Genomic DNA, 14,455 nt, shown 5'->3' on the forward strand with positions numbered 1-14,455 from the left:
CTGATGGCTGAGTCATATTCCATTGTGTATATGGACCACATCTTCTTTATCCATTCATCTGTTGTAGTTATTTTTCTGCTTGTGGAGAGCCAGATAAATCTTAAATCTCCGGCTGAATTCGTGTGTGTTCAGAACGGTTTGATAGATACCTAGCTAAATTCAAGGGACCAGGCGAAACAAGACCCCCTATTCGGCCGCCATCTTGTCCTCCCCCCTGAAGCTCCAAGTTCAAGTTTTCAACCCTTCTTGTGATGATGTGAGGTGATAAAATACCTGTGTGTTGAGGTGAAGTGAGGTGGATGATGTGGGTGTGGGGCCACAGCATGACCGCTGCTCTCCCCTTCTGACACCACCTCAAGGGACCATCTACTTCCAGATGGAAGTTGACCACAGGTAGCTGAACTGTGTGAGCCACCAGGAAACTGATGCCTGGGGTGTGGGGTGGGGGGAGTGCCCTGGCCAGAGCACTTGCCGGTGGATGTGGTCCAGGTGCGAGAGCTCGGCCTCTGCACCCAAGGACGTTTTCTGAGAATATGTGCATCTTGAAAAGGCATTAGCAGCTAAACACTTGGAACATCATATACTTCACTGGTTTTCATGCCAGTGTTTTGGGCACCTTCTTCAAGTGCAGGAGAAGGAAGAAAGGAATCAGAGGGAGCCCAAGGCTTGTGGATTGACAGTGTATTTATTTAGGGGCTTTTCAGGGTCTGGAGCAGACCTTGGTAGACAGAGAACAGGGCTGGGGAGGAAGGCCCAGGGAAGAGGAGTGACGGTTTGGGTCCCAGGCAGCTCCAGAGCTGGGGGGTAGACGGCCTCCCAGGAGTCCCACACCAGCCTCAGCTCAGGTGTTGCAGGTGGAGAAGACCGGTGGTGGGAAGGGGAGGTGGGTCTCTGATGGTAATAGCACAAGCCTAGTCCTAACCAAATTCACTGGGGGGAGTGGTGGGTGTTTAGAGGTTCAGATCCCAAGGTGCTGAGTTACAAATGCAGTGGACAAGGAGGCAGGGCCTTCTGGAAGGTGAGCGGGGAGGGATTCCAGGATGGATAAGAGAACAGCATCTGGTGAGCTGGGACTCTGGGCCCAAAGTCCCAGCCACTCCTTTTCAGATGAAGATGGACAGGGATTTGGGCTCCGGGGATATGGAATGTTTTACTGGTCATGGCCAGGGGAGCTCAGATTGGAGATACCTGGGGTCTGTGGTCAGAGCCTCAGATCTTGCACTGGCAGCAAATGGGGACACAGCAGCTTGACTGGGAGCAGCAGCGCTTACAGCAGCTGGACTGGGAGCAGCAGGGTTTGCAGCAGCTGGACTGGGAGCAGCAGGGTTTGCAGCAGCTGGACTGGGAGCAGCAGGGGACACAGCAGCTGGACTGGGAGCAGCAGGGTTTGCAGCAGCTGGACTGGGAGCAGCTGCAGGAGCCACAGCCCCCACAGGAGCCACAGCCCCCCTTGGAGCCCCCACACGAGCCACAGCCCCCCTTGGAGCCCCCACACGAGCCGCAGCCCCCCTTGCAGCCCCCGCATGAGCCACAGCCCCCTTTGGAGCCCCCACACGAGCCACAGCTGGAGCAGGAGCAGGCTGGCACACAGCAGCACACGGGCTTGCAGCAGCAGACGGGGACACAGCAGCCCGAGCCACAGCCCCCACAGCCGGAGCCGCAGCCCCCACAGCCGGAGCCGCAGCCCCCGGAACAGCCACAGCAGCCCATGGTTCTGGTGGGTTGAGGGTGGAGCAGGTCAGAGGAGCAGGTGCAGAGGACAGGTGCTCAGGTGTGGAGACTTCTGGGCCGGGAGCCCTTATATACCTGCCCAGAGATCAGGCTGATCACATACTGACTTCCTACTTCCTGTTTGTGCCTTTTCTCCAGGGCACAATCAGTGTGTGTGTGTGTGTGTGTGTGTGTGTGTGTGTGTGTACGTGCTGCCATCCCTGACCTCCCATTGGCTTGGACATCCTTTTTCATGTTTCTAAATTTAACTTCTTCCCATTTGTTTCACTGTTATTAATAGAAAGTAATTTCTAGGATTCTTAGCTTTTCTTGAATTTTCAGAGACTGGAGTATCTGCAGTTCTTAGGCGTGTGTGCTTCTCTCTGGCAGGCTGCACACGAAGGCCAGGCTTATTTGCAGGTGCCGGTGGTGCTGGCCCAATTCCCACCACCGCCTGCTGCAGAGATGACTTAGGAGAATTGTAATTCTTTTTCTATTAAAATTTTTGTTTAAATTCTAGTTCGTTAGCATGTAGCGCAACACTGGTTTCTGGACTAGAGTTCAGTGATTCACCTTACACACAACATCCAATCCTCATCACAACAGGTGCCCTCCTTAATCCCCATGCCCCTGCCAGCCCACCCCCCACCTCCCTCCCTCTGCCCTCCGTCTGTTCTCTAAGAGTCTCTTATGGTCGTCTTCCTTCTCTGTCTCTCTCTCCTTTTCTCCTTCCCCTATGCTCATCTGTTTTGTTTCTGATATTCCACATATGAATGAGATCCTATGGCATTTGTCTTTCTGGGCTTATTTTGTTTAAAATAATACCCTCTAGTTCCACCCATGTCATGGCAAATGACAAGATTTCATTCCTTTTCACAGCTGCGTAAGCCTCCATTGTGTATATATACTGCATCTTCTTTACCCATTCGTCTGTTGATGGACATCTGGGCTCTTACCACTCTTACCATAGTTTCGCTATTGTGGACATTGCTGCTATAAGCATTGGGGGTGCAGCTGCCCCTTTGAATCTGTATTTTTGTATCCTTTGTGTAAATACCTAGTAGTGCAATTGCTGGGCCATAGGGTTGTTCTATTTTTGACTTTTTACAAAAAATTCTGTTAGTCACCATACAGCGCATCATTAGTTTTCAACGTCGTGTTCCATAATTCATTGTTTGCATATAACACCTAGTGCTCCATGCAGTCCTTTTTGAGGAACCTGCGTACTGTCTTCCAGAGTGGCTGCCCCAGCTCGCATTCCCCCCACCCCAGAGTAAGAGGGTTCCCCTTTCTCCGCATCTTCACCAACACCTGTTTTTTCCTGGTTAATTTTAGCCATTCTGACTGGTGTGAGGTGGTAACTCACTGTGGTTTGATTTGTACTTTCCTGAGGCCAAGTGACGTTGAGCATTTTTTCATGTGTCCGTTGGCCATGTGGATGTCTTCTTTGGAGAAATGACTGCTCGTGTCTTCTGCCCATTTCTTAACTGGATTATTTGTTCTGTGCGTGTTGAGTTGTATCAGTTCTTTATAGAATTTGGATACTAATCCTTTATCTGATAAGTCATTTGCAAATATCTTCTCCCATTCTGTAGATGGCTTTTGGTTTTGTGGACTGTTTCCTTTGTTGTGCAAAAGCTTCTCTCCTTTTTTTTTTTTTTTAAAGATTTTATTTATTTATTTGACACACACAGAGACTGAGAGATCACAAGTAGGCAGAGAAGCAGGCAGAGAGAGAGGGGCAAGCAGGCTCCCCACCGAGCAGAGAACCCGATGTGGGGCTCGATCCCAGGACCCTGAGATCGTGACCTGAGCTGAAGGTAGAGGCTTAACCCACGGAGCCACCCAGGCGACCCTGTACAGAAGCTTTTTATCTTGAAGTTCCAATAGTGCATTTTTGCTTTTGTTTCCCTTGTCTTCAGAGATGTGTCTAGCAAGAAGTTGCTACAGCCAATATCAAAGCGCTTACTGCCTGAGTTCTCCTCTAGGGTTTTGATGGCTTCCTGTTTCACATTTAGGTCTTTCACCCATTTTGAGTTCATCTTTGTGTGTGGTCTAAGAATGTGGTCCAGTTTCATTCTTCTGCATGTGGCTGTCCAATTTTCCCAGTACCATTTGTTAAAGATACTGCCTTTTTTTCCCCTGGACATTCGGTCCTGCTTTGTCAAAGATTAGTTGACCATAGAGTCAGGGGTCCATTTCAGGGCTCTCTGTTCTGTTCCATTGATCTATGTATCTGTTCTTGAACCAGTACCATCCTGTCTTGGTGATCACAACTTGGTGATACAACTTGAAGTCGGGAATTGTGATGCCACCAGCTTCGGTTTTCTTTCTTTTTTTTTTTTTTTAAGACTTTAAAAAAAATAAGCATATAATGTATTATTAGCCCCAAGGGTACAGGTCTGTGAATCGCCAGGTTTACAGACTTCACAGCACTCACCACAGCACTCCCCAATGTCCATAAGCCCACGACCCTCTCCCTACCCCTCTACCCCCGGCAACCCTCAGTTTGTTTTGTGAGATTAAGAGTCTCTTATGGCTTGTCTCCCTCCCGATCCCATCTTGTTTCATTTATTCTTTTCTTACCCCCCAAACCCCCCACATTGCCTCTCATCTTCCTTGAATCAGGGAGATCATATGATAGTTGTCTTTCTCTGATTGGCTTATTTCATTAAGCATAATAACCCTCTAGTTCCATCCACGTTGTTGCAAATGGAAAGATTTCATTTCTTCTGATGGCTGCATATATATATATATATACACACACACACACACACACACACACCACATCTTCTGTATCCATTCCTCTGTTGATGGACATCTAGGTTCTTTCCATAGTTTGGCTACTGTGGACATTGCTGCTATAAACATTCGGGTGCACGTGCCCCTTCGGATCACTACGTTTGTATCTTTAGGGTAAATACCCAGTAGTGCGATTGCTGGGTCACAGGGTAGCTCTATTTTCAACTTTTTGAGGAAACTCCACGCTGCTTTCCAGTGTGCTGCACCAGCTTGCATTCCCACCAGCAGTGTAGGAGGGTTCCCCTTTCTGTGCATCCTCGCCAGCATCTGTCATTTCCTGACTTGTTAATTTTAGCCATTGTGACTGGTGCGAGGTGGCATCTCACTGGGGTTATGATTTGTATTTCCCTGATCTGAGTGATGTGGAGCACTTTTTCATGTGTCTGTTGGCCATCTGGATGTCTTCTTTGCAGAAATGTCTGTTCGTGTCCTCTGTCCATTTCTTGATTGGATTATTTGTTCTTTGGGTGTTGAGTTTGCTAAGCTCTTTATAGATTTTGGACACTAGCCCTTTATCTGATATGTCGTTTGCAAGTATCTTCTCCCATTCTGTCAGTTGTCTTTTGGTTTTGTTAACCGTTTCCTTTGCTGTGCAAAAGCTTTTGATCTTGATGAAGTCCCAATAGTTCATTTTTGCCCTTGCTTCTCTTGCCTTTGGTGAGTTTCTAGGAAGAAGTTGCTGCAGCTGAGGGGCAAGAGGTTGCTGCCTGTGTTCTCCTCAAGGATTTTGATGAATTCCTGTCTCACACTGAGGTCTTTCATCCATTTTGAGTCCATTTTCATGTGTGGTGTAAGGAAGTGGTCCAGTTTCATTTTTCTGCATGTGGCTGTCCAATTTTCCCAACACCATTCGTTGAAGAGACTGTCTTTTTTCCACTGGACATTCTTTCCTGCTTTGTGAAAGATTAGCTGACCATAGAGTTGAGAGTCCATTCCTGGGCTCTCTATGCTGTTCCATTGATCTGTGTGTCTGTTTTTGTGACAGTACCATACTGTTTTGATGATGACAGCTTTGTAATAGAGCTTGATGTCCGGAATTTTGATGCCACCAACTTTGGCTTTCTTTTTCAATATTCCTTTGGCTATTCGAGGTCTTTTCTGGTTCCATATATGTTTTAGGATTATTTGTTCCATTTCTTAAAAAAAAATGGTTGGGATTTTGATAGGGATTGCATTAAATGTGTAGATTGCTTTAGGTAGCATAGACATTTTCACAATATTTTTTCTTCCAATCCAGGAGCATGGAACATTTTTCCATTTCTTTGTGTCTACCTCAATTTCTTTCATGAGTACTTTATCATTTTCTGAGTACAGATTCTTTGCCTCTTTGGTTCGGTTTATTCCTAGGTACCTTATGGTTTTGGGTGCAATTGTAAATGGGATTGACTCCTTAATTTCTCTTTCTTCTGTCTTGTTGTTGGTGTAAAGAAATGCAACTGATTTCTGTGCATTGATTTTATATCCTGACACTTTACTGAATTCCTGTACAAGTTCTAGCAGTTTTGGAGTGGAGTCTTTGGGTTTTCCACATATAGTATCATATCGTCTGCAAAGAGTTATAGTTTGACTTCTTCTTTGCCGATTTGGATGCCTTTAATTTCTTTTTGTTGTCTGATTGCTGAGGCTAGGACTTCTAGTACAATGTTGAATAGCAGTGGTGATAACGGACATCCCTGCTGTGTTCCTGACCTTAGGGGAAAAGCTTTCAGTTTTTCCCCATTGAGAATGATATTTGCTGTGGGTTTTTCACAGATTGCTTTGATGATATTGAGGTATGTACCCTTATATCCCTACACTGTGAAGAGTTTTGATCAAGAAAGGATGCTGTACTTTGTCAAATGCTTTTTCAGATCTATTGAGAGTATCATATGGCTCTTGTTCTTTCTTTAATTAATGTATTGTATCACATTGATTGATTTGCAGATGTTGAACCTACCTTTCAGCCCTGGAATAAATCCCACATGGTCGTGGTGAATAATCCTTTTAATGTACTATTGGATCCTATTGGCTAGTATTTTGGTGAGAATTTTCGCATCTGTGTTCATCAAGGATATTGGTCTGTAATTCTCTTTTTTGATGGGATCCTCGTCTGATTTTTGGATCAAGGTGATGCTGTCCTCATAAAACGAGTTTGGAAGTTTTCCTTCCATTTCTATTTTTTGGAACAGTTTCAGGAGAATAGGAATTAATTCTTCTTTAAATGTTTGGTAGAATTCCCCTGGGAAGTCATCTTCCCCGGGTTTTTGTTTGTTTGGAGACTTTTGATGACTGTTTCAATCTCCTTACTGGTTATGGGTCTATTCAGGTTTTCTATTTCTTCCTGGTTCAGTTGTGGTAGTTTATATGTTTCTAGGAATGCATCCATTTCTTCCAGATCGTCAAATTTGTTGACGTAGAGTTGCTCATAGTGTGTTCTTATAATTGTTTGTATTTCTTTGGTGTTGGTTGTGATCTCTCCTCTTTCATTCATGATTTTATTTATTTGGTTCCTTTCTCTTTTCTTTTTGATAAGTCTGGCCAGGGGGTTATCAATCTTATTAATTCTTTCAAAGAACCAGCTCCTAGTTTCATTGATTTGTTCCATTGGTTTTTTGGTTTCTATTTCATTGGTTTCTTTTTTTTTTTTTAACGATTTTATTTATCAGATAGAGATCACAAGTAGGCAGACAGGCAGGCAGAGAGAGAGAGAGGAAGCGAAGCAGGCTCGGTGCTGAGCAGAGAGCCCAATGCGGGGCTCGATCCCAGGACCCTGAGATCATGACCTGAGCAGAATGGCAGAGGCTTAATCCAGTGAGCCACCCAGGCGCCCCTATTTTATTGGTTTCTGATCTGATCTTATTTCTCTTCTTCTGCTGGGTTTAGGCTTTCTTTGTTGTTCTTTCTCCAGCTCCTTTAGGTGTAGGGTTAGGTTGTGTACTTGAGACCTTTCTTGTTTCTTTCTTTCTTTCTTTCTTTCTTTTTTTAAAGATTTTATTTATTTATTTGTTAGAGAGGGAGAGGGAGAGAGAGTGAGCGAGCACAGGCAGAGGCAGAGAGAGAAGCAGGCTCCCTGCCAATCAAGGAGCCCAATGTGGGACTCGATCCCAGGACGCTGGGATCATGACCTGAGCCGAAGGCAGCTGCTTAACCAACTGAGCCACCCAGGCGTCCCGAGACCTTTCTTGTTTCTTGAGAAAGGCTTGTATTGCTATATGTTTTCCTCTCAGGACTGCCTTTGCTGTGTCCCACAGATTTTGAACCGTTGTGTTTTCATTATCACTTGTTTCCGTGAATTTTTTCAATTCTTCTTTAATTTCCTGGTTGACCCATTCATTCTTTAGAAGGATGCTGTTTAGTCTCCATGTATTTGGGTTCTTTCCAAATTTACTCCTGTGATTGAGTTCTAGCTTCAGAGCATTGTGGTCTAAAAATCTGCAGGGTGTGATCCCAATCTTTTGATACCCGTTGAGACCTGGTTTGTGACCCAGGATGTGATCTATTCTGGAGAATGTTCTATGTGCACTAGAGAAGAATGTATATTCTGTTGCTTTGGGATGGAATGTTCTGAAAAGATCTGTGATGTCCATCTGGTCCAGTGTGTCATTTAAGGCCTTTATTTCCTTGTTGATCTTCTGCTTGGATGATCTGTCCATTTCAGTGAGGGGGTGTTCAAGTCCCCTGCTATTAGTGTAGTATCGTCGATGTGTTTCTTTGATTTTGTTATTAATTGGTTTATGTAGTTGGCGCTCCCATGTTAGGGGCATAAGTATTTAAAATTGTTAGATCTTCTTGTTGGACAGACCCTTTGAGTATGACATAGTGTCCTTCCTCATCTCTTATTATAGTCTTTGGCTTAAAATCTAATTGATCTGATATAAGGATTGCCACCCCAGCTTTCTTCTGATGTCCATTAGCATGGTACATTGTTTTCCACCCCCTCACTTTAAATCTGGAGGTGTCTTCGGGTCTAAAATGAATTTCTTGTAGGCAGCATATTGATTTTTTTTAAAAAAATCCATTCTGATACCCTGTGTCTTTTGATTGGGGGCATTTAGCCCATTTACATTCAGGGTAACTATTGAGAGATATGAATTTAGTGCCATTGTATTGCCTGTAAGGTGACTGTTACTGTATATGGTCTCTGTTTCTTTCTGATCTACTACTTTTAGGATCTCTCTTTGCTCAGAGGCCCCCTTTCAATATTTCCTGTAGAGCTGGTTTGGTGTTTGCAAATTCTTTGTGTTTTTGTTTGTCCTGGAAGCTTTTTATCTCTCCTTCTATTTTCAGTGATAGCCTAGCTGGATATAGTATTCTTGGCTGCATGTTTTTCTCGTTTAGACCTCTGAATATATCATGCCAGTCTTTTCTGGCTTTCTAGGTCTCTGTGGGTAAGTCCACTGCCAATCTAATATTTTTACCATTGTATGTTACAGACTTCTTTTCCTGGGCTGCTTTCAGGATTTTCTCTTTGCTGCTAAGACTTGTAAATTTTACTATTAGGTGACAGGGTGTGGACCTATTCTTATTGATTTTGAGGGGGGTTCTCTGGACCTCCTGGATTTTGATGCTTGTTCCCTTTGCCATATTAGGGAAATTCTCTCCAATAATTCTCTCCAATATACCTTCTCCTCCCCTCTCTCTTTCTTCTTCTTCTGGAATCCCAATTATTCTAATGTTGTTTTGTCTTATGGTGTCACTTATCTCTCGAATTCTCCCCTCGTTGTCCAGTAGTTGTTTGTCTCTCTTTTGCTCATCTTCTTTATTCTCTGTCATTTTGTCTTCTATACCACTAATTCTTTCTTCTGCCTCATTTATCCTAACAGTAAGAGCCTCTATTTTTTATTGCACCTCATTAATACCTTTTTTAAATTACAACTTGGTTAGATTTTCGTTCTTTTATTTCTCCAGAGACTGCTTTTATCTCTCCAGAGAGGGTTTCTCTAATATCTTCCATGTCTTTTTCAAGCCCGCTAGAACCTTGAGAATCATCATTCTGAACTCTAGATGTGACATATTACCAATGTTTGTCCCCAGCCTTTGGTACTGCTCTTGTTCATTTTTTTGTGGTGAGTTTTTCCGCCTTGTCATTTTGTCCAGATAAGAATACATGAAGGAGCAAATATAAAATATTAAAAGGGTGGCAAAGACCCCAGGAAAATGTGCTTTAACCAAATCAGAAGAGACCCCACATCGTGGGGGGAGAAAGGGGATTAAAAGAAGTTCAGAGAAAAAAAATTTAAAAAAGAAAACAAATAAAGAAAAAATATAAAAAAGAAAAAATACATATATATTAGACTGGTGACTAGAACAGGGTCACCCACTTAATTTTGGGAGTATTTTGGTGTCTTAGAAGAAACTACCTCCAAAATTTTAAAGAATGAAAAACATATATAAGGGTAAACACAATGAAGCGATGGAATATGCCTATAGAGATGAGAAAGAAATTTTTTTTAACTTTCTAAAAAAGGAGTTGATAAAGGAAGTTGGTTGGGAGAATAAAGAAAAAGAAAGTGGGGAGAATTTTCTTGGGCTGGAGACTAGAACGAGCCCAGAGCTAGATTTAGGGTATATTTTGATCTATTAGAAGAAGTTGTACCCCACGTTTTTTAGAAAAGAAAACCCTATGTGTCTACAAAAATAAAGTTAGATACAATGAAGGATAAAATATGATGATAATAATGAAGGTTCAAAAAAGATTACTATTTTTTTTAATGAAAGGTATTGTTAAGATAAACTAGTTAAAAAACGTTAAAAAAGGAAAGGGTAAAAGTTAAAAATAATGTAGCAGAAGAAAAAAATAAAATTAAAAAAATTAATTAACTGCAAGACTAAAGAATCATGGGGAGAAAGCCATGACTTCCATGCTTTGCTTTCCCCTCCTCTGAATTCCACTGTTCTCCTTGGTAAGTGAACTTGGTCTTGGTCTTGAACTTGGTCTTGGTCTTGGTAAGTGAATTTGGTCTTGGCTGATCTTCTGGGGGAGGGGCCTGTTGTAGTGATTCTCAGGTGTCTTTGCTGCAGGCAGAATTGCACCACCCTTCCCAGGGGCCGGGCTACGTCATCCGCTCGGGTTCGCTTTCGGGAGCTTTTGTTCCCTGAGCACTTTCCGTAGCGTCCGGAGGGTGGGAACAAAGGTGGCGGCTGCCCAGTCTCCACCTGGGGGAGCCGAGAGCTCGGGGTCCCACTCCTCAGCGCGCCCTTAGAGAAAAGCGCTCAATCACTCCGTCTCCCCGGCCTCCGGCCGCGCTCGGAGCTCAGCCAGCCTGCGACCGAGTGCCTCTGTCTCTGGCACACAGCCCCGCCTGGAGCCTCCGAACCCCGCAGGTCCCTGCGCTCTTCCAGGGGGGTCTCCCCAGATCTGCCACTTGTGGGGTCCCCACTCACAGAGCACTGGCCTGTGCCACGGATGACGGTTCAAGCTGAGAGCTCACTCCTCGGCTCTGTCGCTGTAGCCGGCTTCCCCGCTCTAATACCTGGGAGCTCTGCGACACTCAGACACTGACCCCACTGCCCACTGCTGACCCCGCGTGGGCTTCCCCCCAGTTTAGCCTCTGGAGCGACGTCCTTCCGTGGAGCAGACTTTTAAAAGTCCCAATTTTGTGCTCCGTTGCTCCGACGCTTGCCGGGAGCCGGCCCCTCCCCCCGTGGTCAATCTTCCCATCACTTTGGAGTCACGTCTCCGCCCGTGCTACCTTTCAGAAAGTGTCGATTTTCTGTTTCTAGAATTGCTGCTCTTCTTCTCTTTGGTCTCCTGTTGGGTTTGTAGGTGTTCGCAATGGTTTGATAACCTACCTAGCTGATCTCCTGCGACCTGATGTCATCTCAGCCGCTACTTCTCTGCCATCTAGACGCCTCCCCAGCTTTGGTTTTCTTTTTCAACATTCCTTTGGCTATTTCAGGCTTTTCTGGTTCCATACAAATTTTAGGATTGTTTGTTCCAGCTCTGTGAGAAATGCCATTGGTATATTGATAGGGCTTGTTAAAATGCCTATACTACCCACAGCAATCTGCATTTAATACAGTCCCCATCAAAATACCAGGGGAATCATAATTTCTAAATAAGGTATCTGGTTGACATTGTTGTTTTAAAGTAATATTTTAAAACCATTTTACCCCTACAGTTCTGTGGCTTTAAGTATGTTAATGATGTTTTGGAATCATCACCCCTTCCCCCATTTCTGGCTTTCTTTCATCACCTCAGAGAAAAATTCTGTCCCCATTAAGCAGCAACTCCCCATTTCCCCCTCTCCCCAGCCGTGATAGCTTCTAATCTACTTTCCGCCTCCAGGAATTTGCCCATTCTAGCTATTTCTTACACATGAAATAAGACAGCGTTCATCCTTTAGTGACCGACTTACTGCACTCGGTGGGTCACGTTCAGGGCTCACTCACATTGTAGCAGGGCTCAGAGTCCTGTTCTTGCTTATGGCTGAATAACATTCCACGTGTGGATAGACCACATTTGTTACCTGTTATCTGTTGATGGGCTCTTTGGTGGTTTCCACATTTGGCTGCTGTGCACACTGCCCCTGTGACTCTGGGTGTCAAGTGTCTGTGCTCTGCCCTTGCGTCCTTTGGGGAAACACTGGGGAGCAGACTTGCTGAGTCCGATGGCAATTCTGTGTGTAACAGTCAGAGGAACTGCCCTGCTGGCTGCACAGCGACAGCCCCGTTTTACTTCCTGCCGGCTGTGCACGAGGGCTCCGAATCCTCCTCTCTAACGCGTGTCCTAATTCTTTATTTTTTTAATTGTCACTGCCACTGCAGCTGTAGGTGGCATCTCACTGTGGTTTTGATTTGTGTGTCCCTGATGGCCAAGGGTTTCAAACACTTAATGACCGCTGACGGGCCAGTGGTGTCTTCTTTGGAACTGCGCCTGTTCAAGTCTTTTACCTGATTTTTAATTAGGTTGTTTTTTGTTGTTCGGTTGTAGGGGTTCTTTAAATATTCTGGATATTAAGCCCTTATCTGATATACGATATGCAAATATTTTCTTCCTTTTTGTGTGTTATCTTTTCACTCTCTTGGTGGTGTGCTTTGACTACATAGATGTTTTCCTCTGCATTCTATAGTGTTAGCTCTTACATTTAAATCTTTGATCCATTTTGAGTTAATTTTTGTATATGGAATGAGGGTGGGGGTCCAGCTTCACTCTTGTCCTCCGCCTGTGGATGCCCAGTCATCCCAGCACCGCTTGCTGCGACTGACTGGTCTTGGCAGTCCCCTTGAAGACCAGCGGCCGTGGGAGGGGAGGGCTACTTCTGGGCGGCGTGTTCTCTGGCCCTGGTCTACAAGCCAGCCTCACACTGTTTTGATTACTGTAGTTCACACTAAGTTTTAAAATCAAGAAGTGTGAGTCCTTGAACTTTGTTCTTTTTCAAGATAGCTGGGCTATTGGGTGATGGTAGGGGGTCTCCGGAAATTCCTTATATGTATTAAGATGGATTTTTTATTTGGCAAAAAGGGTGTTTTTTTTTAAATGAAACATATTTATTTTGTAATGAGAAGTTGACTCATTTGCCAGAGGTAGTATGACTAGGGCTGTCCTGGTCTGCAGTGCCTTGGGTGGGACCGCACCTCCCCAGGTGTGGCTGAGACGGGCGTCCCCAGAGGTCAGGGCACAGGATTCAGAAGCGTCCTCAGCAGCTGCGGGTTTTAGACACCCGCTGAAGGGTCCTGTCCAGCCGGGACCCCGGCAGGCAGGTGGCAGGCTGCGATCCAGGACAAGGGGGTGGCGGGGGAGGGGCGCCGGGCACGGGGAGTCCTCGCCACCTCCCGGCAGAGCTTGGAGCCCCGAGGCCGAGCCGACCCTGAAACAGCGTGAGGCCCGGATCCGGGTGCGAAGGGAGACGCGGAGCTTCCGAGCGGCCGGAGGAAGCAGTGCCGCTGACCGCACGGGCCGCGGGCGGCCTCCCGCGTGCGCTGCCCACGGGCTCGCCCCCTTCCCGCGTGGCATCCTCCGCAGTTCCCGTCCAGCCCAAACCCCTCGGTTTCCTCGTTGCCCGCTCCTCCGCCCGGTGACTCCAGGGTGTTTCCTTGCGCGCTCTGCCTGCGGCGGGTCCTTGGACGGTTCCCAGGCTGGGTCTGCGATGAGGGGGCGCCGCGTCCACGCGCGTCCGCACCCTGCCCCACGCCGCCGGGGAGCTGCGGTCCCCGCAGGTGTGTGGACACGCGGTGGACGGCGCCGGGGCGCTGGGATCCGCCGCGCTCTCGCGGGTCCCGCCGGCTCAGCCCCGCCGTGCGTGTCTCTGCTGCCGCCACTGACTCAGCGCCTCCAGGGTTCCCTCGGGTACACGGTGCGGCTGCGAGGCCGACTCTCCTGGTGACCAATGAGCTTTGTCCCTCTGCGCCGAGGACCCGGAGCCAGCGGGAAGACGCAGCCCCCGTCCCAGCCTGGCGCCGTCTGGGGCCCCGGGGACAGCCGCGCTGCTGGCTCGCGGCCACGGGAAGGGCCACGCTGCCGGCCACGCATCCTCACACACTCACTTGGCTGATGGTGGTCGCCCGTGAGTGATGCCAGCTCGTGCCCCGGCCCAGAGGGGCATCCAGCCTTGCTGGGAGCACACCGGTCCCGCGCGGGAGCCTTCCCCGACACCCCCTGCCTTCCCGGGGCACTGGCTCTGCCATCTCTGTGTCACCTGCCCTGGGGCGCTTGGCCTGACCCGCTGTGGCCCCACTAATGGTTTCCTAACATTGAGCGAAAAGTGGGTTGGGTCTCACAGGAGCTTTCAGGGCCCTCTTGAAAAGCAGCCTCACTCTTCCTGGGTGTTGCCAAGGCCAACAGGGACTTGAAGGGGCAGGGTCCACCCAAAACTGAATGTCGGGGTGTGACCTCTGCGAGGACCGCAGGCTCGTGCTGTCCCCTGTGGTGCCCAGCACCGTGCCCAGCACAGCTGCTTCTCCATGTGGGACGGAGAACAGCACCTGGATGCTATCTTTCTGTTTGGTGCTTTGCCGTGGACTT

General features: G+C 46.9%; 1 protein-coding gene across 1 annotated transcript; it reads right to left on the reverse strand.

Moving 5' to 3' along the window:
• Positions 1 to 1,209: 1,209 nt before the first annotated feature.
• LOC308351244 (uncharacterized protein) lies at positions 1,210 to 1,710 on the reverse strand (the record flags this gene model as incomplete). The annotated part of the gene is made up of 1 exon (XM_080816759.1): positions 1,210 to 1,710. The coding sequence occupies one exon, from the start codon at positions 1,708 to 1,710 to the stop codon at positions 1,210 to 1,212; it is 501 nt and encodes a 166-aa protein (XP_080672885.1).
• Positions 1,711 to 14,455: the final 12,745 nt, after the last annotated feature.

Source organism: Martes martes (assembly GCF_963455335.1).
Source record: "Martes martes genome assembly, chromosome: 10".
Taxonomy (NCBI): Eukaryota; Metazoa; Chordata; class Mammalia; order Carnivora; family Mustelidae; genus Martes; species Martes martes.